Raw genomic sequence first — 25,413 nt, 5'->3', positions numbered from 1 at the left:
CCTGCACCCCTTCTTGTTCTCTCTGGGGCTGGACTGGAGGCAGTGTCCGCCAGGCCACCTGCTGTGAGGGCCCCGGGCAGGTCCTTCAGCTCTGGGGCCTCTGAGTTATGTCTGCTGCAGGCCTCCCAGCCCCCAGGGCCGCAGACGGGAGCTAAGCAGGGGGCAGGGATCAATGCCCAAGAAGGAGCTGGCTGCCCAGGCAGGGCAGAGGCAGCCCCAGAGGTCAAGGCTGCCCTTTGCAGGGGGCACGCTGGTCAGGGCAAGAGCTGACCCTGCAGCTGTCGGCACTGGCCAAAGATGGAGAGGGGATGGGAGCTCTGTGCTGGCCTCTCCTAATATAGCGCCACTGGCAGCTATTTTGAGACTGGGAGGACAGAGGACATTTTATCAGCTCTGACACATGGGCTTGAGGCTGAGCAGGGCCATAGCGAGGCTGCTCAGGGGCCCTGGCTCTGCCTGGATCCCCAGGGTCTGGGCCAAAGGATGAGCAGAGCCAGGCCAGCTGGGGCCCAGGCTCCCCTGTCAGAGCCCACCGTGGTCAGATCTGAGACGCTGGCAGAGTTTGGGGCAAGGAGGCTACATGCACTCTTCCGCCCTCACCCCTCCAGGCCTCAGATAGCGGCAGGATCTGCTGGGGCAAGGAATTTGTGCTCAAAGGGATGAATGCAGGCAATGCTCCCCCAAGGAGAGGGTGCTCCGGGGGCTCACTCACAGGAGAGGGCCGAGGGCCTCTGTGGTACCCGAGACGGGCTGCCTGCCTGAGGCTTTCCTGCCATCAGCCTTGGAGCCAGACTTCTGAGCCTCCTTGCTCCTCGTCCTGCCTGTTGCCCATCCAGGGCCTTTAGGAGCCATCACTGGAGCCCGCACAGACCCCCACCCCTGTGCCCAGGAGTGGCCATGGCTGCCTGCCCCTCCCCTCAGAGGGAGGGCAGGTCCCTGGGGCTGTGGGTCACCCCACCTCACATACACCCTAGCACCATGCAACTCCTGCCCAGGGAGCAGAGCTCCCAGAGCCCCCACTGAACAAGGGCATGTCCAGAGCTGCTGTCTGGCCAGGAGGTGCCTGGGCCTTGGCAGCGGCAGCTAAGGGTATCCGCCAGGCTGTGTGGGGGCTGCATGTACATGTGCCCTTAAAGATGGACCAGAACCCTTCTTGGCAAAGCTTTGGGTACTAGAGACCCACCGAGGAAAGCCGCTGTGGGACTCAGCTCTGCGCCCCTCTCGGCACTCTCTGTGGCTCTGCCCGGCCGCGGGCCCTGGCCCTGGCCGAGCCTCCTGGCCCAGCCGCCCTGACAGCCCTCTTCCCTGCTCTTTCTCTCCTCCCAGGTGATAGCCAACTCTCCAGCCAAGTTAGTATCGAAGGAAAGCATGCGTGTGCTCTTGCGTGCATATCCCAGCATGCGTCGGTCTGGACCACATGTGCCTGTGCCAGCATGTGTCCGTGTGTGTGCATGCGTGCAAGAGGGTGCATTTGTCTCGAGTGCGCCTGCATGTGTGAAGCCGCGAGTGTGGAGGGAAGCGCAGGGAGGGGTGCTAGGGCTCGGCCTGACACCCTGCGTGCAGTTCTCCATCTCGGGCAGCTGCCCAAGGCCAGCAGGCGGCTCTGGGGCGGGGGAGCGCCGCCTGACCTGGGTTCTTCCTGAGCCTGAAGATCTCTGTCCTGGTGGGACCCTCAGGGGGCTGCCCCTGACCTTGTGTTTGCCTGGGGAGCACCTGCCTGTCGAGGGGAGAGCCCTGTTGGGTAGACTGGTGGCCACACAGCAGGAGGGACATGAGGGGGCCTGAGCAGAGCCCTGCTCTGAGGAAGAAGCTCGCCCGAAGCATCCGGAGGAGCAGAACGCTGGCCACCAGGGGGCGGCTGGCAGGATGAGGTCCTGGGCAGAGGAACGAGGCCACCATCTCCATGGCTGCCCAGCGGGGCTGCTTTTCGCCTTTGGCGGTCCTGGACTCTGCTTGGGCTGCTGCTGCCTGGCCCCGTGGCCCAGCGCCTGTGCCACACTCCCAAGCCCCTCTCCCCAACCCATTTTGTCTCTGCTTCCCGGCTGGTGTGGTGAGAGCTTCCAACGCCTGGCGCCCCCTGCTGGCCCTGGGCGGTGGCTCGCCTGAGCGGGGACCTCCAGGGATGGGGGAAGCCCAGATGGGCAAGAACAGCCTCTGCAGAGGGCTTTGGGGAGGTGTGAGGATTTCCGACCTGACCCGGGATCAGACTTTGGGAGGTCTCTCTTGACACCTCCACAGCCCTCCCTGGATGGCCCAGGTAACTCCACCTGTTGCCCTTCTCTCCCCGCCCCCCCCCCCCCCCCCCGCACCCCCTGCTCCCCCTAGTGCGGACTACCAGGAGCGCTTCAACCCCAATGCCCTGAAGGACTCGGCCCTGTCCACCCACAAGCCCATCGAGGTGAAGGGGCTGGGCGGCAAGGCCACCATCATCCACGCACAGTACAACACGCCCATCAGCATGTACTCCCAGGACGCCATCATGGACGCCATTGCTGGGCAGGCCCAGGCCCAGGGCAGTGACTTCAGTGGGTAAGCGCCCTCCCTCCGCAGTGGCTCACGGCTCACCACCTCAGCCGCTGGCTGGGCCTCATCCCGCGAGGCTGAGGGTGCCAGGCTGCCGGCACCAGCAGAGACCTTAGGCATCAAGACCAGCTTTCCTCGTTGGCCTTGGCTTCCCGGGCACAGCCCAGGGGCCCGGAACATGGTGTCCTCTCCTCAGAATTAGTCTCTGGGCCAGCTGTAGGAGAAGGGGAGAAATGCAGAGTATGGCGGCTCCTCCACCTGCTGTCACAGCCTCTGCCTCTCCCGGGCCCCGTGGGGCGGGTTAGAGAGACCTCTGGAATCTCGTTAACCTGAGTCACACTCTCGTTCTGGAGACCCCAGTCTTCCCTCACTGAGCCTGTCTGTGGAGGGAAGTTGCTGCATTCTTCCAAAGATGAGAGCGATTCAAATGTGTGACTGGCTTCTTGTGTAGGAAGGGCTGTGGAGCCTGGAGCCCCAGGCTGGGCTCCTGCTCCTCCTGGCTGCCCAGGCAGCCTGACCCCAGGGCCGAGGGGCTGAGGGCATCGGGGTCCCTGGAATTTGCCTCTTCTCCACTTGAGGGCTAAATAGGGAAGAGTTGGCTGAAAATCATTTGTGGACGAAACTGCTAATAGTGCAAACATTAATGGGGACCTCTTCGTCTTTTTTAAAAAAATATATTTTTATTGATTTCAGAGAGGAAGGGAGAGGGACAGAGAGAGACATTAATGATGAGAAAGGATCATTGATCAGCTGCCTCCTGCACACCCCCTACTGGGGATCTAGCCTGCAACTCCAGCATGTGTCCTTGACTGGGAATTGAACCATGACCTCCTGGTTCACAGGTCGAGGCTCAACCACTGAGCCACACTGGCTGGGTGGGACCTCTTCCTCTTTTTGTCTTTCTGTCTGTCTCCCTTAGTTTCTCTTTCTCTTCCTTTTTCTGTGTGTGCTTCTGCCTCTTTCACTCTCTATTCTCTGCCTCTCTCTGTCTTTCTCTTGTCTCACACGCGCACACACAGAGAGTCTCTGACTGTTTTCTGCTTGGGAATGACATGAGTGTTGATTTTAAGAACTGACTGACTATCTCTTTGGCCAACATCTTATCCCTGACTCGGTATCCCCAGCAACTCAAGGCAAAAAAAAAGTCTTAAAATGATGTACTTTTTTTCTGAAACTAAGAAAAACAAATGTTGTAAGAGGGATAAAGGGGTTAAAAAGTCCCAGAAAACTCCAATAGTGTTTGGCCTTTGCAGAACACTGTCATGCTCTGAGCGCAGGCTTCAGGACAGAGAGGGGAGCCTGGCCTCGGAGGCGATGCTTCCTGGGGCCACCAGGGGGGCGGAAGCTGCTCGCCCTGGAGCTGTGGGTCTCAAACTGGCCTGGCTTAGGCAGAACTCTAGACAGTGTTGATTTAATTCCATGGCTCGAAGCAGAAACAGTGACAATGCAATTTTAAAAACACAACCTTTATCTCATGTGAACCCAGAAAAAACCTGCCTGGCTAAATCGAAGGGATGACAGGGGTTTCCTGCTCACACTTGTTTGCCCCAGAACGTGGCAGGTGTGTCCTTGGTGTGCTCCTAAGGGTGGTCACCGTCGCCAAGGGGAAGCTCAGTGGCAGATAATGGAAGAACGACTCTGCAAAAGAACTTGATTTTCTGCGCTTGGGAAAAGAATGCTATTGTTTGGTCTTTTTAACATGATGCACCGTTGACCTTATCTGGTCTTCTGGAAGGACTGTTCCCCTCTCCCTGCTACCTCTCCCAGCCCCACCCTGCCCTGCCCCGCCCTGCCCTGCCCTGCCCTGTCCTGTGTGCCTGGGAAGCACCATGCACTCCCTTCCTCCTAACGCAGCCTGCGGGGCTGGTGCGCGTGGTAAGAGCTGCCCTCAGTGCCGGTGCCTAAGGCACTCCGTTTCTGTGTGAATTTCCATGATGCCTTCCTCACTGACAGTTTTCTTTTTGTCTCTCTCTTCCTCCATCATCCATCCCACTCCCATAACTCATTTCTGATCCCAACCCTGCTCCCCTGTGTGTGCGCCGCCCCTGCCACCCCCGATGGACACACACTCACTGCTGGGCTTCCCTCTGCTTGGCAGGGCGTCGCCGCTGGCGTAAGTAGACCCCACAGTGTCTGTTCCGTCGTCCGTCTGTCTGGTTGTGGGACGGTGTGTGGGTTTGGTGGGCTGTGCCTGAGGACAGTGCCTCTGTCTGTGTTCTCCTCACGCCTACCTCACAGCCACATGACATGCCCTGCAGCCTGTACAGGCTTGTCTTTGAGGGTTTGCCCTGAATAATGTCACTATGGACACAGATGAGAGTTAAAAGCACTCATGCTGGCCCCAGGCTGGGGTCTCTGTGTTCTCCTTGCCATGCTTCGCGGGGCTCCCCGGCCTTTTCTGTCTGCACTGGGAGATTGTAGGCCTGCCGTTCAGCATCCACACTGGCCATGACTCAGGGCAGAGGGTGGTAAGGGGTCCTCTTAGAGGCCCCTCCCCACACCCCAGAACCTGGACCACCCAAGGGGGCCAACGATGAGTCAGGCTTGAGGACAGTGTGAGTGGGGTCACTGCCCCAGGGTGACCTTAACTTGTGGTCTCTGGAGTGTTTTTGGTGGCAAGAAGGTCGCGCTGGGAGGGGCTCCAGAGAACAGCCTCAGACCCAGGGTCCCAGGACATGGGGCCCGTTCTGCTCTCTGCGTCTATTATTCTGAGCCCCGGTCCTAACGAGGCGCCGAGTGCCCTCGCGGGCTCCCGGCTCTGCTGCAGGCTCGCCCGGTCTCCGCGCAGGTGGTAGGAAGGGGCCGAGGACGGAAGCCCCAGCGACACGTTCCCAGCAGCCTGGAGCCCTGGGAGCTCAGGGAGGACGGGGAGCACCTCAGGGCATGTTCTGGGGAGACTGCAGCAAAGGCGTCGGCTGCTTCCTGGCACAGACTTCACTGTGGGCAGGCTCACAGGAGAGCCCTGGCCTGGGCCTGCACCCCTGGCCCACAGCACAGTCCACACTTCCTCCCGGTAGAACAAGGCGCCCTGATTGTGCCTTCCCATCGCCCGCCTCACCAAAGACAGTAGGCCCAGCCTCTGCTTTGAGACCCTTGGGACATCTGCCTGTGCTGGAAATGGCACCCCCAGCGAGACCCCACCCTCCTCTGTTCCTGGTCCGACGGGCTCCTCCCTGCCTGGACCCCGAGGGATTCACTGGTCTTCCCCATGGACCCCAACCTGTAGCTCCCTGGCCAGGGCACAGCCTTCAGGCAAGGAGGCAGCTCCGCCCGTCTCTGCCTCCTGTTGTCACCTGTCTTTACCTGCAGCTGTAGCCCACCCTGACCCAGACACAGGGTGCCAAGCCCAGAGGCTCATGGGAGACAAGATCAGTGCTGGAGGGCTCCTTGCCCAGAGGGTAGATGATGTGGGAACTGAGGAGGCGCTGGGGGTGCAGGGAGAGGCAGCCTGAGAGGCAGGGGGTGCCGACAGGGCCGGTGTCTGGGCTGGGCCTTTCTAGGCCTAGAGTGTCTGGGGTGTCTGAGGCCCAGTGCACAGAAGTGGCCTTCCGAGCCCTGTCACTGTGAGGTCTGATGGAAAGGACACAGCTGGGAGCAGGAAGCCTGGCTCTGACTCTGTTGGGGCCCCACACACTGTCACCGGGAGCTGGTCTTCTGGTCTCGCTGGAGCTGTTTCAGCATCAGCAGGTGCCTGGGCTGGGCCGCTGGCTGGGGAGGCAGGCCTTAGTGCTGTGAGCTCCACCTGAGTCACGCAGGCTGGGCAGGGTGAGTGGGCACCCAGAAAGCTTTGGATCTACCCTGCCCTGCAGTCTGGGAGGCACTGAACCCAAGCGGCTCTGGGGGCCCTTTTGGCTCCGATATAGGATTAATTTATCCAACTACATTTTGAGCACCTACTATGTGCCAGGTCCTGGGAGTCTAAGGCAAGGGAAGGCCACCAGGTCCCTTCAATAGGCTGGGGCAGAGACTAGGAACCCTCCTGCAGCTCCACTCCCAGCGCCCCCAGGGCAGAGCCTGCTATCTGCAGGTGATACCCCCCACATGGCCTCCTTGCTGTGTTTCTCATCCCTACCCCACCCCACTCCACCCTATTGTGCCTGCCTGTGTATAGCCAAGTCACAGCCTTCAGTCCTCTCCTAAGGCAGTCACGGCACTGGGGGGAGTGGGGGGAGGGTCCCGATTGGCTTGTCCTCACTTAGCCCCAAACTCAGGGCCTGCTCAGGGCGCTGGAAATTACTTCTAGAAGATGTCTCCTGCCTCCTATCTCCTTAAAGGTGGGATGTCCTCAGGTCTGTGCCTGCAGCTTGCGGGGGGGGGGGGGGGGGGGGGGGGGGCGGTGCTGGCTGGAGGACCTGTGCCTCCTGACCCTCTGTGAGAGGAATCACTGTCTAATTGTGACCACCCTGAGCACTGAGCACCCAGCTGACCCCTGCCCCAGGCTCTCAGAGGGCAGTGGGGAAAGGGCATGGTGGGTTCAGACAAGTAGGGGCCACCGCGGGGGGTGCCCGGGAGTCAGTGTGGGGGAGGGGAGGAGGTAGGGAGCAGGTTCCAGCCCAGCCCTTGCCCACCAGTCGCTCTGCATTGCAGGAGCCTTCCCGTTAAAGACCTCGCTGTGGACAGCGCCTCTCCCGTGTACCAGGCTGTGATTAAGAACCAGAACAAGCCGGAAGATGAGGCTGATGAGTGGGCCCGCCGCTCCTCCAACCTTCAGTCTCGCTCCTTCCGCATCCTGGCCCAGATGACAGGAACTGAGTACAGTGAGTGGGGCTGGGGGCGGGCAGAAAGGGGAGGTGATGGGTCCCACTCCACAGGCCACAGAAGCCAGGGAGTCGAGCCCCTGACCCCCTTAAGCTGAGCTGGCCTTGAGATGAACAGCGGCCCTTGGAGCCCTTCTGGGCTCCGGGGCAGGCAAGTGACATGAGCCTTCTGCTCAGCGCCCTGACCAAACAATGGGCAGCAGGCTTGCATGGTGTTTCCAGGCAAAATGACTGCCCAGAGCTGGCCACGCCTCTGACCACTCGCACCCAGCTGCCCTCTGCCCAGCACACAGCCTTTCCCTTCCTAGTTTATAGGCTGGGAGAGGTCATGTCCAGTCATGGGTAGGGACTCAGTGTCCACAGAGCTCTGGTAGCTTTTCTCTCTTGTGCTCCCGATTTTCCTCCTGACCAGCAACTTTCTACCCACAGTGCAAGACCCTGATGAAGAAGCTTTGCGAAGGTCAAGGTAAGCGCCTGGACTCAGGCTCTGTGGCCTTGCCCCTCCTAATCCCACCCCTCCCGGCAGCCCCCAGGTCACATGACTTATGGAAGGTACCTCTCAAGTTCGTGTATTTGGAAACACCTGGCCCCTAAGGGGCTTCAGCAGATTCAGGGGCCTTTGTCCAGGTCAGTGAGGTGGGTGCCTGGAGCTGAGTCTCTATCCCCTGGGCCCAGGCGTGAGGACTTGGGCTCTCCTGGTCTGTCCAAGACCGGGGGCAGGGCTGCTTTGGCCTTTGCTAGGCTGTTGAGAACGAGGGCATCTCTCCCTGTGGGGCACCGAGCCAGCTGCCTTGCCTGCACACCCTGTGAGTCTGGAGGCTAGGCGCCAGGAAGCAGGCACCAGGAGGGCTGTGCTGGGCGTGGGTGCTGAGCCCTGGACTCACTTGTCCAGACCGTGAGGTATCAGTTCTGTAAATTGCTCAAAATACAGCAGCTGCTGTAAGGAAGGACAAGCCCTGGGCATGAGGAGGAGCTTGTGCAGGACTAGGTGTCTCAAGGTCAAGATATGGTTCTGAAACACGGGCAGGTCTGAGGCCACAGCCACTAACCTGCCACCTGTGGTCTGTCAGGTGACCATGGCATGAGGGGGCACACTGCCCAGGCACCCACTGGAACCCACTAGGGTCTTCCATGATGGGCATAGAGCCCAGTGTGACTGTGCTGTACTGTACTTTGGATGCAAATGTCACCTGCATGTTCTTCCTGAGAGAATCCGCCCTGGAAGTGCACCCTGCGTGGCTTCTGTGGGAGGCTGGGGCTCAGAGCCGCCTTCCACTCTGGGCCAAGCTTTCTGTCCTTGCTAACCTGCTGGCGTGGCCACAGGGTGTGTGGGCGTGGAACTCGGGCCACTGGAGTTGGTGTGGACTTGCTTTCTGAACCTGTTGCTGCTGATCCGAATGCTCCCACTCTTTGGCTGGGCTTCCAAGCCTAAAGGTCCCTCTAGGCCTGCTGACAGCAGCGTGCAGCTCCCATGGCGGGTCCTGCCTGTCAGTGCCTGTGACGTGCCATCTGCGCCTGGAATGAGATGATGTTTGATTTAGCTCAAGAGTTAGTATCTAGCTATATTTTTTAATTTTTTATTTATTGGGTTGAGGCGTGGCGGGTGGCGGGGGGTGGATGTTGTTCCACTTACTTAAATGCATTCATCTGTTGATTCTTGTATGTGCCCTGACTGGGGATTGAACCCACAACCTTGGCGTATGGGGATGATGCTCAAACCAACTGAGCTACCCGGCCAGGACCAGTATCCAGCTGTTTTAAGTGTGACTGAGCTGTCAGCTCACCCTGTCCTATGTCCCACTGCTCCTGTGTGCCGTTTCCGTGTTTGTCCCACCTCCTCTTTGAAGCCACCCACATACTAGTAGATGCGGGTGCTTAGCCTTACCTGAGACTTGATAAGCGCTTCACAGCACCCCTTCGCCCCCCCCCCTCCCCCACAAAACAAACAGCTTTAAAGTCCCCAGGTTCCTTCCAACAAGAAGCTGGCAGGGGGGCCTGCTCTCCCTGCCATGAGGCAACCCTGCCCCTGGCCCCTGCCCCCTCTGGTGTACTTCTGGCCACTCGCCGCTCCTCCCGCAGGCCACTCTCTGCTTGCACCGCATTAACTGGACACCGTTCAGGAGGCAGGAGGGCACTGGTGGCGGCAGATTACAGGAACTCCTGTCTTTTGTCTTTCCCTGGGATATTTTTAGACACTGAGAAGTTATTGAGTGAGGAGACACAAAAGGCAGTATTTAGGGTGGCCCCAGGCCTCATCGTTGGCCCCATCCTGGCTTTCAGAAGCACCTGCTGAAGCTGGTCCTGCCTGGTTCTGTAGACAGCCTGCTCAGCCCCAGCAGCAGGCAGGCACCTCCCTGCAGGCAGGTAGTGCCGGGCACCCAGCGCCTCTGGGAGAGCAGCACCAACGGGCCTCCACCCGGAAGCCGAACCTCTAACTTCAGAGAAGTTGCCAGCCTCTCTGGGGCCGTGGGAGGCAGGTCCCTGCGAGGCAGCCCTGATGGGGCTTCATCCAGGCAGGGCCGGAATTGTGAGGAATTGGGATTCCTCTGGCGTAACCACCTCAGAGGACCTCAATGTGTAGAGATCCCTGGTCCCCACCTGGTGGCACAACTATCTCCAAGCCTCTGTGCTCACCTATTGCTCCCTGTAAAGGGCCTTTCTCTCCAAGTCCCCAGGTGAAGGAATCAGGCTGATTGTAGTGATGAGCTCACAGGAGGTGAAGGGGAGGGTTGCCTTGCACACCCCTCCACAAGCAACGTGACCTCCCCCCAGTCCCTTCTCCAAGCCCATTCGGGGTTCCTTTTCCTCTCCTCACCTGGCCCTCCCAACAGCCCAGGACTCCGAAGTGTCCTCCCTCCCCACAGGGTCCTCCCTCCCTCGGAGCACTCCTGGCCCACTCCGGTGCCACCTGGCTCAGGGCCCTCCCTCAAAGGGAGCCCTCGTGAGGAGCAGTGGGCAGCTATCGGCAACACAATTACCTGCATTTTGTGGACATGTTGGTCCTTGGTGCTCTGCCAGCCTAGCACGTTTGAAAGCCACAGCTGGAGAGACCAAGACAGCCTCGATGCCCCCTGAGCAGCCCTTATGGGACCCCTCTCCCTTCCTTCCTCCCTCCCCTCTCCTTTTCCTTCTCTCCCCACTCCTGTCTGGCTGCCTGTGGATTTCCAAACGGCTCCAAGCAGAACAGGCTCCCTAGACTCAGGCGCTCCCTGGCTCCCTGCGCTGTCCCTGAGCTGATGCAGCGGCCGCAGGCCTGGCTGGGCAGGGCGGCCGGCTGGGCAGTGCGGCCGGCTGGGCAGTGCGGCTGGCTGGGCAGTGGAGCTGGCTGTGCAGTGCGGCTGGCTGTGCAGTGGAGCTGGCTGGGCAGTGCGGCTGGCTGGGCAGTGGAGCTGGCTGTGCAGTGCGGCTGGCTGTGCAGTGCGGCTGGCTGTGCAGTGGGGCTGGCTGTGCAGTGGAGCTGGCTGGGCAGGGAGGCTGGCTGGGCAGTGGAGCTGGCTGGGCAGGGAGGCTGGCTGGGCAGTGGAGCTGGCTGGGCAGTGCGGCTGGCTGTGCAGTGTGGCTGGCTGGGCAGTGGAGCTGGCTGGGCAGTGCGGCTGGCTGGGCAGTGGAGCTGGCTGTGCAGTGCGGCTGGCTGTGCAGTGTGGCTGGCTGGGCAGTGGAGCTGGCTGGGCAGGGAGGCTGGCTGGGCAGGGCGGCTGGCTGGGCAGGGAGGCTGGCTGGGCAGTGGAGCTGGCTGGGCAGGGAGGCTGGCTGTGCAGTGGAGCTGGCTGGGCAGGGAGGCTGGCTGGGCAGTGGAGCTGGCTGGGCAGTGCGGCTGGCTGTGCAGTGTGGCTGGCTGGGCAGTGGAGCTGGCTGGGCAGTGCGGCTGGCTGGGCAGTGGAGCTGGCTGTGCAGTGCGGCTGGCTGTGCAGTGTGGCTGGCTGGGCAGTGGAGCTGGCTGGGCAGGGAGGCTGGCTGGGCAGGGCGGCTGGCTGTGCAGTGGAGCTGGCTTCGCTGCGGCTGCGGCCTGGTGGCTCTCCGGGTGGTCTCTGGTGCTGTTGGCAGGGCTGTGTGGCCTGGCGGCGGGGCCTCTGCCCGTGCTGTCTTACCCCTTCTCTTGACCTCGGAGAGGCTGGTGCGTGGAGGGCGGTTCCGATGCTGAGTCTCCAGGTGGCTTAGGCCATTCACGATGTCTCTGGGCCTAGGCTCCTCTTGGCATTAGGGTGGTTTCAAATATGTTAGCAGTGGGCCCCTTCTGTCCAACAGAATCTTACAGAGACCAAATATGCAGGACTCAAGGTGTGGGGAGTCCACCAGGTAACGCCGATAGGGGCAGGTGCCAAGTGTAAATGTGGGGACATGGGACTGTTACACGGAGACATGTAAGACCAGCATCCTCTGATTTTTAAAGACCTAACACTGACCTTCCTGATTTCTATAGCTGCAATTCACTTATTGAACCATTTATTTTGAGATAATTGCAGATTGACATGTAGTTGTAGGAAATAATACAGAGAGCACCCTTTACCCCAGTGGTAACGGCACAGCTGGGTGTGGCCGCTGGCAGTCGCGTGCAGAACCCTTCCACCCCAAGCCTTCCCCGCTGTTGCCTTTTTATAGCGACACCACCTCCCTACCACACCCCCTCCCCACCCTGTGGCACGGCAACCGCTAAGCGGTGATCTTTTCTCCATTTCTATAACTTTGTCATTTCGAGAATGTTGTATAAGTAGGATCATAAAGCCTCCGGCCTGTGGGACTGGATTCTCTGTTGGCCTAATTCATTCCCTCTCCTCACACTCATCTCTTCTCCCACCCCTTCCCCCAAAGCCTCTGGATTCCAGACTCTTCCCAGCCCCGGCCAGTGTCTCTCCCCAAGAAGCACCCGCTCTCCCTTTTCACTCGAGGGTTCCTCTGCTTCTTGGCAGCTAAGACCTGCCTTCAACCCAACACCGTCGCCCTCTAAAAGCCCTCCCCCAACTGCCCGATCCACCTGCCGCGGCTCCTCATGCCCTCCTTGCATTTCCCCGTGCCCACTGAGCACACCCATGGCTCGCTCGTGTCTTTTTGTTGCTGAGTAGTAGTCCATGGTCTGGGTGAGCGGTTCCATGTGGCTGGCAGTGACCCTGGGCCACCAGGTGCGCCTCTGGCCTGAAGGCGTGAGAGGCCCTTGCAGCCGGGCAAGCGTCAGGATGCCGGCATCCATGTCAACGGCCTTTCCCAGAGTCTCCTCCCCTCCATTTCTGTGTTTCTGGCTGTTCCTTACCTAGTTTTCTTGTGCCCTCAGCCGAGGGGCTGTGGGTTGAGCCCAGAGCCCTGCTGGTGGGAAGTGGAGGAAGTCCTGGCCCTGTATGTGTGCCGGCAGTCTTGTGAGTACGTGTGCACGTGTGTGCTGGCGTGCTCAGGCCCGGAAGGGCAGGGCCAGGCATGGTGTCAGAAGGCTTCTCTCTGGGGACAGACAAGGGTTGGCAGAGAGTGGGCAGCACAGCGAGGTGGCAGGCCTGCTCGCCCAGCCTCATCACAGGGACAGGTGTTTCTCCTTCTTCATGCCCAGTGAGGGCTCTGGGGCCAGGAGAGGCCCCTGCCTATGTGGTTCAGCCTCGAGATCCCACAGCCAAAGCAGCCCTGCCCAGGCCTCGCCACGAGGCCACTCTGTCCTCAGGCCTCCAGCCAGGCTTCTCCATGCCGCCCACTCACTCGGGTCCAGGCTTCAGTCCCTCCAAACTGGTCCTTGACCCAAACCAGGCCTGACCTGTAGAAAGTTCCCAGGGAAGGCAAAGCCTCTCCAAGCCAAACCCCCGCTCCCATGACCTCTGCCCACCCCCCACCCCCAGGCAAGAGACTGGCGGACATATCCCCTAACCCCTTTCTTTCCCTTTTCTCTCTTCTCTCTGTTTCTCTGTCTCTGGGTCTGTGTCTGTCTGTCTCTTTCTCTCTCTCTCTCTCTCTCTCTCTCTGCCACAGGGAAAGGTTTGAAACGGAACGTAACAGCCCACGTTTTGCCAAATTGCGCAACTGGCACCATGGCCTTTCAGCCCAAATCCTTAACGTTAAAAGCTAAAGACTGCCTGGAGCCCCGCCTGCCACTCCCCCCACAGACCTGGCGTGTGAGCCCCACGGCGATGCTTGAATACGTAGAGCTGTGCTGGCACCTTCGTAGTCAGGGCGGCACTGCACCCACGCACCCCCTCAGTGCAACCCTCACCGCCCAGACAGCCCGTGCCTCTGCTTCCCCGTCCGGGGCCGTACCCAGAGCCGTAGCCGTAGTTCAGAGAGGATGTGATGGGGTTTGCTGGCCTAACAGCCCAGAACCAAGGGAGACAGCTCGCCCCTAGTGGATCCCCTGCCACCCTCAGCGGCTGGGAGAGGTAGCCCTGCCCAGTGCCGTCTGGGAGGAGTCGCCCATAGAGCAGGGTCCTGGGAGGAGGCGACTCCCCGCCCCATTCCCTCCCTTGCTGCCCTCTGAGCTGGAGCCCTGGAGGAGAGGGAGCCTAGGGTAGAGGCGCAGGCCCTCCGCCTGCGGTGAGACTGGCATGTGCTCTCCCTCTGTGCCGTGTGCGCTGGCTGCCCAGCCCTCTCTCCAGGACAGATATGCATGCTCATTCTGAAATAAAGAGGATTTGAAATAACAAACCAGCCTCGGTCCTGCTGTGCTGTGTGCATCATCCAGAGGCGCAGGTCTGAGCCAGGGAGGGACAGGCGCCCCAGCGGCTCTGCCCTCCGCCCGTTTCCCCCACAAGGGCCCTGTCTGGGCTGTGAGCTCAGGCCAGAGAATGCACGTGGGAGTCTGTGCTGTGCCAGGTGGGCAGTCCTAGGGTCCCCGGGGCAGTGTATATTGGTGGGTGCACAGAGGCCCCTGCCCACCCCCAGCTGCAGCCAGGAAGGCACTGCCCTGCTTGGCCCTGTGCCGGGGACAGGGAGGGCTCAGGAGGGCACGCCTGCGCTAAGGGGCAGGGCACAGGGGAGAGGAGGTGGAAGATGTGCCCAGTGGAGTCTTGCTGGGTCAGGAAGGTGCGGAGGACCTCCGGCTGGCCTGCTGGCCCCGCCCACCCACCTGTGGCCTGTCCTCATCCAGAGCATTTGGGAAGGGCCAGGCTGGCGGGCTCACCTCTTTCCCACCCTTCTGTCAACCCATCAGCCTGGTTCCTGAAAGAAAAACCACTGGCTGAGAACATGACACCAACTGCACTTAGCAAACAGAGGTGGACGCCAAGGCCCCCCCTCAGGACGCCCCTGCCGCCATGCCAGGATTGGCCAGAGCCTTGCTCCACTCGTGCCGCCTGGGCACAGGCTTCCTCTTTGCCTCCAAGGACCTTGGCAATCCCATCTGGAAGGGCTGGCCAGGGCGGCTGCTCTATCCCGCCCACATCCCAGACGCTCTCCAAACCCCTGCCAGCGGCTCCATTTGGGCCTCCTATCTCTTCCCGTTTCTAGCCTCTGCTCAGGGCCAGGCAGGGCCAGCGTGCTGAGGGATCAGCCAGGAGATGGGGCTTGCTCCTGCCTGCACCGAGGCGTCCTGGAGCGCACGCACATGTTTAGCTGAGGCCCCAAGGTGGGTTGTGGGGCTGGGGGCTGCCAGAGAGCGGCCCCAGGCAGTGAGTGTCCTGGGCTGACAGAGGACCTGAGCCCGTCAGAACTGGTGGCCTCACATTTCCCTGTCCTGACCCCGGGGTGTGGAAGCCCTCCTGGTGCTCTGGAAGGTTCCCAGGGATGCCCACCGGCCTCTGTGCAGGGCTGTCCTCACACAACAGCCCGTGTACGCCTGGCTGCTGTGGATGCCAGAGAAACGAGAAAGCGCTGATGTGGCCGTGGCTGACCATGAGGCAAGGTTGCTGGCATGAGGTCTAGAGACAGGGCGAGCCCCTCGACTGGGTGTCAGAGCAGGCTCCCTGGGAGAAGGGGCTGGGCCCTGGTCCTCAAGAGCAGTTAGGGTCGCTGTGTAAGTAGGCACGGCTGGACAAGGAGGAGAAGGGGTGTCCCGGAACCCCGAGTTGCCACGGTGGCTGGGGTAGAGGCAGTGCAGAGGGCATTTGGTCAGGAGTGGTCGGAGTGGCGTGAGGGCTGTGGGGTTTTGACTGTGCCCGGAGCTAGTGAATGTCGCCGGGCGCTGCGGCCTGTGGGGATCGCGGGCCCGATCTCGAGGGTGTCATTTGCACAGACTGCAGTGTCCACGGGCCCTGGAAGTGACCGTGCGGAGTGACGTGGTCAGGCCGCCCCGAGCCACAGCCAATCTTCAGGCTGCAAGATGAAACGCTGACCAGGCGGATGGCAGCGTGAACACTTTAACCTGACTGGGTTCTGTAATCCAGTCAGTAGAGATGTTCGTGTTCCATTCTCTGAACTAATACAATAAGCACTGTCACCCTAACAATAGCACCCCCAGCACCATCAACCACAACACCTCCACCTCACCAGCAGGTCAGCCTGAGCCCAGTAACCACAGAGCCCAAGCCCAGCCCCTCACCAATCTGTCCATAATGTCCTTTCTGTACCTAATACCCTTGGCATCAGTAAGAGCATCAACCAAAGGCCAGCACCATGGAGCAGGCACAGGGTTGGCGTGTTCCCCCTTGATGCCAGCTGGGTCGAGGGACGAGATGGCCTGCAAAGGGGCCCAGGGCCAGCCTGTCTCTCCTCTCGCCACACCCCCTCCTGAAGCCTTGAGTAGTTGAGTACAGTTGGTTTGGTTTGGTTCTTGTTAGATATTTGAAGTGAATTATGACCAGGGCAAGAGGCAGATAGACTCCTACGCCTGGCTGGGTGATTTCGTGGCTTTCCTCGCAGCTGGGGCCACGTAAGTGCTCTGCTTGCTCACTGGGACACCTTCCTCGGCGTTTGGGGCTAATGAAACTTCAGGCAGGAAACAGCCCGGACAAGACCCTGGGCACATGCTGCCACTCTCCTGGGGCCTGCTGCTTGGCATCTGCAGACAGTGCTGCTCGGTAGGATGCCACTCGTAGGCCCCAAGCGGCGGCCTGTCCCTTGCCCTGGCCCTTCGGTAGAGCATGGACTCTCCTGGGGCCCACCTCGCGCCTGGAGCCCAGGGGTCATTTGGAGCTATGCCTGGGACACACCACGTAAGCTGGTCTGACTAGCAATTGGAGTGAAGGGGACAAAATCAATGTTCGGTTTGTCTGTACAGTCCTGTCTCCCCCAGACATCGTCATCCCTCCTGTCCTGAGCAGCGGCCTCGGCTCCCAGAAGCCCCTGGAAGCCTGGGCCAGGGTCAGGGAGAAGCAGACAGGAAAGCTGGGTGTTCTCTGCGGCCCAGCGTCCCCAGGCCTCGCAGCCCACGGCGTGAGGAGGGTCTGGCGGGGCCTGGCGGCTGGCTGGGCAGTATGGCTCCAGGAACTGCAGCTGCTTCCCAGGGAAGCTGTGGGCAGCCAGGTTCCTCCATCAGGGCGGGTGAGCAGCTTCCTGGGAGGGCGGGCCCGGCATGCGGCAGGCCCCAGCAGGGCTGTTCGAGGCCTCCTTTCTGAACTAAAGCTGGCGCGGGGGTCGGGGGGTGGGGAGGGGTGGGGGGGCTGGTCAGGACATGGCCCTTGCCCTGGTCCTTCAGGGGTCGCTCCCTCCTGTGGGAGGCATTCTCCAGCCCACTCCCCAGCCTCTCCAGGGCTCCGTGGCTCCCTCCGCCCGCCCTACACCTCACTGGGGGAGGAGAGCAGTTCAGTGATGCCTGGTAAACAGTTCGTGGCCTCTGCCCTGGGACAGACTGGGCAGCGCCTGGCTACTCCCAGGGCAGTCCTTGGACCAGCGTCACCTGGGGCCCCACCCAACCTCCCAAATCAGAAGCTGCATTTGAGCAAGATCCCCAGGCCATTCACTGCATGTTCGACCTGAGGCGGCAGGAGTGAGGCAGCGGTGAGGGTTTACCAGCGGTGCCGGCCTCTGGAATCAGGCTCCTTTCCTGGAAAATGAGGGTCTTGATACCAATGGTACAGCAGGTGGAGGGGATCAGAGGAGTGATGCTCACCGCGCCCCCCGCCCCCCCGTCAGCACACCGCTGGTGCGTGGCAAACCCACTCCCCACCCTGTCCAATAGGAGAGTGCCTTTTGTGGGGAAGGAGAGTGCCTTTTGTGGGGAAGGACCCTACTTGCCTGACTCGAAGAAGCATCTTCCTCCCTCCCTGAGGGACTTGGGGTACTGGGGGAGGCTTCAAACCCAAGTGTCCCTCCGCCAGATCCTGCCGTCACTACCTGTTCCGGGAGCTTGAAATCTGTGTCTCCATCCCCTGTCTACGGAACAGAGTTGCTAATATCCATGTGAGGACTGCAGACACAGGCCAGGCACACGGGGCCAGGTCAACAGTAAACTCCGCGCAGGGCCACCCTCGACGGGAGCCAGCTCCTGCTCTGTGGCAGCAAGTCCCCGTCTCAGGCCCGAGGCCGGGGGGCAGAGAATGCATTTCTTTGCTCTCCTGTAACTTGGTTTGTCTCTCTGCCCAATTTCCCAGGTGGCAGAAATCCAGCCCATCAGCCCAGGCTCTGGTGCTCCCTCTTCCTTGGAGAGGTCTGGGGAAGAGATGCTCACTGAACAGCAAGGCAGGCAGGGTGGGCACCTGGGCACCTGGCCCTGGTCCGTCTCCCTGTGCTGGCACCTGCCGGGATATCCCTACCATCTGGGCACACTGGTCACACTGGCACTGCAGTCCCTCCCTTGTTCCCAGCCACTGGTCTTTCAGACATACAGGCACTCGGGGCCCCAGCACATCACTCTTGGGCATGTGAGAAACCCTCTGGCCGCCAGGCCACACGAGGGCCTGGGCACCTCAGGATGGTCTTGGATCCGTCTGCTCCTTCACCACGGGTATGGGAGACCCTGAGATCCTGCCACCTCTCTCTAGGTTTACCCGGGAAAGGGGCACAGTTGCCTCTGTTTCTGATCCCCCACGCCACGTTAACCCTTTCTGGTCCAGATAACCTTGATCAGCCTGGCATGGCAGCTTTCCTCCACCTTCCGAACGTGCTGTCAGTGCCCGAGTCCTCCACAGCCTGAAAGCCCAGGCTCTCGCCACTCTAGAGCCTAAGCCGTTGACCCTCAAATATCTACCTCTGCTTTTCTCAAAGGCCATGTGCCTCCGACTAAATGCAGAAGGGAGGAAAGCAAGATGGGGGTTGATAATTCAATCTACTTTTCCATCACACTGTGTTTTTGTAATACTGTGTTTTTGTACTCAGAAAAACCAGGAAGCACAAAAATGGGGGGTTCTTGCTCTGCCGGAGCATCAACCTATGAACCAGGAGGTCACAGTTCGATTCCAAGTCAGGGCACATGCCCAGGTTTCAGGCTCAATCCCCAGTGTGGGGCATGCAGGAGGCAGCCAATCAATGATTCTCTCTCATCATTGATGTTTCTCCCTCTCCCTCTCCCTTCCTCTCTGAAATCAATAATATATATATGTATATATATTACAATGGGGTGTTCTTACCAGGCTTGAGAATAATTTTGATGTTACTGTGATCCTCCTTGTGGGCTGAGCCCTTCCCTGTTGGGGTCCTGAGGGCCTCTTTCTCTGAAGCTGGGAACAGGCTTCTGGAAGATCCTACTCTGCAGTATGAACGGTGCCTTCTGCCCAACGTGCCTCTGCTGCAGACACCACCGCCATGCAGAGGGCCCCCTTGACCTGTTGTCTCTCTTGGTCCCGCCTCATCAGCACCCCTATTGAGCATGCTCCAGTGTGCACCAGCCAGGCCACCACCCCGCTGCTGCCCGCTTCTGCCCAGCCGCCTATTGCTGCCTCTCCCAGCGCAGCCTCGCCACCCCTGGCTGCAACCGCTGCCCATGCTGCCGCTGCCTCTGCCTCGGCCCCTGCTTCAAGCCCTGCGGACAGTCCCAGGTAACTGCCCCACACGTGCCACCCCGGCTGTGGGGAAGGGAGGCAGGAGTGGCCTCACCCTGGCTCCATGTGTGGGCAGCTGTGTCTCACCCTCAGAAAGGCCCACCCCAGGTGGTTAGGAGCCCAGGGCCCAGGAGGCCAAGGCTAGCACTGCCTGCTGCAGAGTGCAGGGGAGTGTGAGTGTGGCTGAAGACAGGAGGGGATGTGGGCCCCTCTGCCCTCTCCTTGGGCAAGAGAGGGATCTCTCTCTCTCTCTCTCTCTTTCTCTCTCTCTCTCTCTCTCTCTCTCTCTCTCTCGCGCACACACACACAGTAAGACAGCAAACGGAGACTGGAAAGTCTGTTTCCAGAACTGGGATTAGGGGAATGGAAGTTGTCGCCTGGGCTAGGGAAGCTGAGGAAAGCTCCGTGGAGGGAGGAGCATTGACCTGGTCACAGGAGACAGGCCAGATATTTAGCAACTGACTTGCCCTGGGCCCTTAGCCTCTGCTCTCTGGGCGGAGAAGCAAGAGGCACCTGGTGCAGTGTTGCTTCAACCTCTCCTCCGCCACTTCCTGTCTGTAATCTCCAGAAAGTTACTGAATCTGAACGTCAGTTTCCTCGTCTGCTAAGATGTTTAATGCAACGTTGATTTTGTAGGGTTGGGACAGAAAAAGTGTGCCTAAGCCACCTCGCACACAAAGTGGTCCCCAGTGTTGCAGCGTACTGCTCTCCACCCGCTCTCCTGGCGCCCAGCAACGGGGCTGGGTGGAGAGCACCCGGGGAGGTGGGGGCAGGCTGGCAGGTGGTCTGGCACAGCCAAGCAGCAAGCAGGCCTCCAGACCCAGCTCTCTACGGGCTGCATGGAGTGTCCACCTGGTGTTAGGGTCAGAGCCAGCTCTCAGTCTCCTGCCCCCGCCCCCACCCCCCCCCACCCCCGGTTTTGTGGAAAGGACATGCCTCTCAGAGTCGGGTGCACAAGTTCCTGGTGCAGCCTGAGGAGGATGGAGGGGGGCAGATTAGCCACAGGCCTGTGGTCTGCACCCCTAGCCCTGGGCTGTACAATGACCCAGGTGGTGCAGAGCCCAGCCTTTCCCAGCCCAACTCAAGCCTCAGGGTGAGCCCACCCCGGCCTCCATAGTTTTCTATCCCGGCTGCCAGAGGGCACTTAGCAAGTGCTTCCCTCTGCCCACCAGAATGGCTCCGGGTGAGAGCCAAAGAAGGCAGAGGAGGGTTGAAATGTCCCTGCTGCTGAGTGGAAAGATGCCCCCTCCCTCCCCAGTTTGGATTGGGGAGCTGTAGATGTGGGCCCTGCTCAGGCTCCAGGCCTCTATCCTGGGCCATCAGGGCTCCTTCAACAGGGCAAACCCTTTCTTCACTTTGTCTTGCAAAGAGAGTGACGCCTGGGTGGAGGCTGGGGAGGAGCCTGGAGAGCTCCCGCGTGGGCTGGAGCAGAAGGGAGCAGGAGACCACCTCCGGGCCCAGGTCCCTCCCTTCTGACACAAGGGCTGGGAGGTAGAGGGAGCAAGTGGGAGGCAAATGGCCACCTAAACTGTCCTGGAGCCTGGCCTCAGAATTCTTGGTGGATATCGGAAGCCTCGGCCTCCTCCTCCAACAGCACCCCCTGACCAGGGCCACAGCTCCTGGGGTGCGGGGAAAGCGTCCTCCACAGGGGAGAAAGTCTGGCTGACACCCACTACCTTGGCCTCCTCCCACCAATGGAAGCAGGGCACCCCATGGACACTGCCTCCTCCTCTTCCCTGGAGGCCCCTACTCCACTGGTCTCGACAGGTCGGTCAGAGAAGGGCAAGCCCAGGGAGGGGAGACGATGGCCTCACTCAGCCGGCAGCATGGCAGTGTGGCAGGGCAAGCTGCACTCCACCGGGCCCAGGACGAGGGTCGGAGGCTCGGCCACCGGCACTGTCTGCACCTCCCACCGTCTGAGGTCTGAGGCAACTCCGCTCAGGAGCAACTCGAGGTTCTTAGCTCAGGGCCACCCCCTCCAGAGCAGGAGAGACAAGGCAGGCCCTGCTCCTGTGGCTCTGCCCAGCGTGATGCACACGCGGGGGCGGGGGGGGGGGGGGGGGTGGGGGGGGGACGGCGGGGGGGGCGGGTCATTCAGGCCAGGTGGAAGGAAGGCAGGAAGCCATGTGCTGAGTGAGGAGGGCAGCACATTTCCAGGGGCTCATGTCTCTAGCACCCCATTTCCACTGGGTGTGGTCACGTGGTCCCTGTGGGATCTGGAAAAGGTAGGGAGAGACAAGGGCGTGTTCTGTAAGATATTCATTAGTTTTAAATGAGAAAAGAAAAGGAGGGGCAGGGTTCACAGACACATGAAATTGGGGCACGCTGGATCAGCCAAAGTAAAACAAGCTGCTCCAGGGATTCTTGGAGCTGTCCGCTCTCCGAGAAGACAGGCCACGCACCGCATTTCCTGAGGGCAATGCACGGGGTCACTGTTTCCGTTCTCTTTGGTCCTATGATACCTGGGTCAGAGTAGAAAAAGGCTGCTCTCAGCCTCTTGGGGGAACGCAGTGGGAGAGGCACGAGAACCATATGGAAGAGAACCGTGTTTGGGAGTGAGGGTCTCCCTGCCGGAGCACTCTTGCTCAGAAACCTGAGACTTTACTGCTCCTTCCAGCAACAGTAGAAAGGGGGAGGGGAGGAGGCCAGGGGTCTAAGGCTGTGAAGTGCCCCAAGATCAGAAGGTGGAGGGAGGGGGGCAGCTCTGACTACGTCCATCTCTCCTCTCTCCAGCCTCTGTCCCTCCAGCCCCAGACCGTCCCTGGCAGCCTCTCCCCAGAGGGTGGAGAATCTCCTGTGCCCCCTCCTGCCAGCTGGCAGCTTGGCTTCCTCCCTCTCTGCAAGGCGGTGACAGCAGCAATGGGCTCTAGTTCTTGAGGTGTCTTTGCTGCTTTAACGAAACTCACCAAAACTCCTCACCTAAGGAGCAGCTTCCGCCCCCCACAACCTCGTGGTCTTTCCTCGCAGCCTCGGGCAGCTCCAGACCATCTGTCAGATGTCCTCTCTCCAGAGGCTCCCGAGGATGGAGAACAACCTGCCGGGCTGCCAGCACCAAGGCCTGGGCTGTCCTTCCAGCTGCTAACTCTGCCCCCTTGGTTCCAGGCCCCAGGCTTCTGCTCAGGGTACGGCCCAGGCGACCTCTCCAGCACCTGCTGCCCATCCATACACCGAAGCCCCAGCAGCTGCTGCACCCAAGCCACGGGTTGTCACCACTGCCAGCATTCGGCCTTCTGTCTACCAGCCAGGTGAGAGTGGGTGGGGGACTGTCAGGCTGGGTGTGGGCTGCAGGGGTCAACTCCCAGAAGGATGGTGGTCTGTGAGGTCCTGCTACTGAGTTCAGTTGTGGGCCAGATTCCTCTGGAGCCTGCCTCTGGCACTGAAGAGACAGGTGGGCAGTGCCAGGCAGGGATGAGCCTCCCAGCTCTTAGGGAGAGGACACTCCTGCTGGGGATTTTCAGGCTCAAGGTGAGGGAAGAGGGTTTAGGGGGGAGCTGGTTCCTCCAGGAGTCTGGTTCTGGCTCAAGCCAGAGGATGGGCAGCTACACCAACAATGCCAGGGGCTTCGGACAGCCCCTGCCTCGCAGTGACCCTGGGGCTTCGGACAGCCCCCTGCCTCGCAGTGACCCTGGGCAATGCCAGGGGCTTCGGACAGCCCCCTGCCTCGCAGTGACCCTGGGCAATGCCAGGGGCTTCGGACAGCCCCCTGCCTCGCAGTGACCCTGGGGCTTCGGACAGCCCCCTGCCTCGCAGTGACCCTGGGGCTTCGGACAGCCCCTTGCCTCGCGGTGACCCTGGGCAAGCTGCCCAACCCATCTGGGCTTTGGTTTCCTCTGCTGAGGCAGGAGAGCTGGAGGCATGGGAAGCACAGGGAGGCAGCAGAGTGGCCAGCACCGGGCCTGACAGTGGCTGAGCCACGGACTCTCCCTTCCTTCACACTGGTCCCCATTCTTTTCACTGCCTAGGACTCCCTTGCAGGAATGAGGGCTCAGCCCATGACCCCCTCTTTCCTAGCCAAAGCTAAGCCTGCTCCCCAGAGCCTAGGGCAGCTCTCAGGCTGGCCTGTTCCTGCTCAGAAGCTCAGGGCTCTTACAGGTGCCTCCCCTGCTGGGGAAGGTCCCGGTGTCCTGGTCTGCAGTATGTGCCCACAGGAGGGCTCCTGGCATCTAGGCCCTGAGTGCTGATAGCACTGCTTGGCCCCTCCGTCTCGCTGGACTTGGACTGGGAACTCCAGGAGGGCAGGGCTAGGGCGGGCTGTCTCCACAGCAGCACCAGAGACTCAGCTCTGGCCCAGAGGAGCTACTCAGCAAAGGAAGTGAACAGGAACGAATGAACGAATGAATGCTGGTGAGAATTGTGTGTCCCCCCACTGGCAGTGGGGAGTGGGGAGTGGGGAGAGAAGAGGCTGTGAGCTGCATGGTCTGGTGTCTGAACACCAGGGATAATGGATGACAAGGGTTCCCAGAGGGATAGCCTGGGCCAGGTAGGATATTGGCAGGCAGACACTTTTTATTCAAAGCATTATGCTTTCTTTTTTTAAAAATTGTTGTTGATTTTTAGAGTCAGGGAGAGAGCAATAGAAACACCAATAGGCTGCCTTCTGCATGACCCCTACTGGGCATGGAGCCTGGGCATGTGCTCTGACCAGAAGGGAACCAGGAACCTTTTGGTCCATGGGGCCAGGCTCAATCCACTGAGCCACACCGGCTGGGCTTAAAGCATTCTACTTTTAACATATTTATTCTTACGGCCATCTTGAACTTACGGAAAAAGTATTAACAATTTTCCACTTGCAGCAGTAATACAAACTGTTCCCCGCACACACACACATTATTGCACACATCCCATTTCTACATATGGTAAAGCTGACATATGGTAGAAAGTGAGGCGGTTACTGTCTTGTTTGGGAAAGAATGAGGCAGCCAGTTCTAAGGGGCAGGGAGGGGGCTGCTGGGCGTCCGGCAGGAGGAAAGCTAGGTAGCAGTGTGGGGGACAGAGGAAGAGAGATGTCTGGGCTCGGGGTACATCTGGTTAAGTTTTCTTACTGTGGCTGGGGAGCAGGGGGGACAGAGATATTGAGTCCAGCAGGGCCTGGCTGTCAGCCTCGCAAGAGTGACAGCCCTGTATGTGGGCTCCCCTGCAGGGCTTGGTGCTCAGGGGGCTCCCTCAGGGCTTGGTGCTCAGGGGGCTCCCCTGCCAGGGCCTGGTGCTCAGGGGGCTCCCCTGCCAGGGCCTGGTGCTCAGGGGGCTCCCCTGCCAGGGCCTGGTGCTCCCTGCAGGGCCGGCCAAGTTGCCATCCGTGGAAAAATACCTCATTGCCTGGGCGAGGTCTCCTTTGAAAATGGTCCTGAGACTGGGTGCTCCCCTTGTTCTGGGGTGAAGGGAGGCTCCTCGCACAGCGCTGGGCACACTGGCGGTGCCCTCTGTGCCTTGAGAGGCAGGGACACCGGTTCGGAGGTAAAATCCCGTGGCAAGTGTCAGGTGGCGGCGGACACGGGCACTGGGAGGGGGAGGGCCTCCCAGGCGCCAGGAAGGCAGACGGCCGCGGTCGGGCTCTCTGGGCGGGCCTGGCAGGGCACCTTCCAGGGCAGCCCCGGCTTTGGCTCCCCTCCGGCTGCGGCCCAGACGTTAACTCACTCCTGCGGGGAGGGAGGGCTGGTCTGGGGAGAGGCGGGGACGGCGCCGCGACCCTCCTCCCTCCTCTGCGGGGCTCCTGGCGGGGCGCGGGGTGCGGCCGGGATGGCTGGGGGTGGGGATGACGAGGTAGCTGGGGTGCCTGGGTGGTCGGGTTGTGGTGCTGGGGGTGTGGCCAGGGTCGCAGGGAGGTGGAGGTGACGGGGTGGCCTCGCAGCGCCCTCTGATGGCCGGCACCTGGCGCGGCCGCGGGCGGGCGGGAGGCGGAGCTGCGGGGGGCGGGAGGCGGAGCTGCGGGGAGCGGGATCCCGCCGCCGGCCGCACCGTCCCGCCTGCGAGGCGACGGGGCCTTTCGAGCTGACAACTGGGATGGAACGTCACCTTCTCATCGGGACGGACAGCCCAGCCGGCCCCGTGGGTGCCAGGTCCTCCCTCCCTGGCGCGGGGCGGCGCGGGGAGCCGGGGAGGGCGGGGCGGGGGCTGCCGGCCGCGCCGCGAGGGAGGGAGGGAGGGAGGGAGGGAGGTCCCAGCTCCGGGGCGAGCCCCGCCCAGGAAGCGGCCTCCGACGGCGGGGGCCCGGGGGAGGGGATGGGCAGGAGTCGCGGAGGGGCAGGAAGGTGGGCGAGGGCCGTGGGCAGGCGGCTTTGCTGCCTAGGGAGTGGGCAGCTGGGACCCATTCTGAG

The 25,413-nt window shown here is 60.9% G+C and overlaps 1 protein-coding gene across 7 annotated transcripts in view; it reads left to right on the top strand.

Moving 5' to 3' along the window:
• The window catches only part of LDB3 (LIM domain binding 3), a 59,111-nt gene that overhangs the window by 13,110 nt on the left and 20,588 nt on the right, over positions 1-25,413 (top strand). For 2 of the 7 annotated variants that reach the window (XM_070433211.1, XM_070433209.1), the window contains 3 exons: positions 7,111-7,280; positions 7,710-7,746; positions 22,202-22,344. In XM_070433211.1, the coding sequence (XP_070289312.1) occupies positions 7,111-7,280; positions 7,710-7,746; positions 22,202-22,344 (350 nt within the window). Of the gene's footprint in view, positions 1-1,326; positions 1,350-2,325; positions 2,530-4,621; positions 4,637-7,110; positions 7,281-7,709; positions 7,747-13,223; positions 13,893-18,913; positions 19,097-22,201; positions 22,345-25,413 lie in introns of those variants that run through there. The other 5 variants (XM_070433214.1, XM_070433208.1, XM_070433210.1 and 2 more) reach the window with 5 other exon arrangements.

This window comes from Myotis yumanensis, unplaced genomic scaffold, assembly GCF_028538775.1.
Source record: "Myotis yumanensis isolate MYYU_CA2020_CCGP unplaced genomic scaffold, mMyoYum1.0.hap1 SCAF_13, whole genome shotgun sequence".
Classification (NCBI taxonomy): Eukaryota; Metazoa; Chordata; class Mammalia; order Chiroptera; family Vespertilionidae; genus Myotis; species Myotis yumanensis.
Note: the sequence above shows the minus strand (reverse complement) of the source record. Positions and strands in the feature narration are given on the sequence as shown.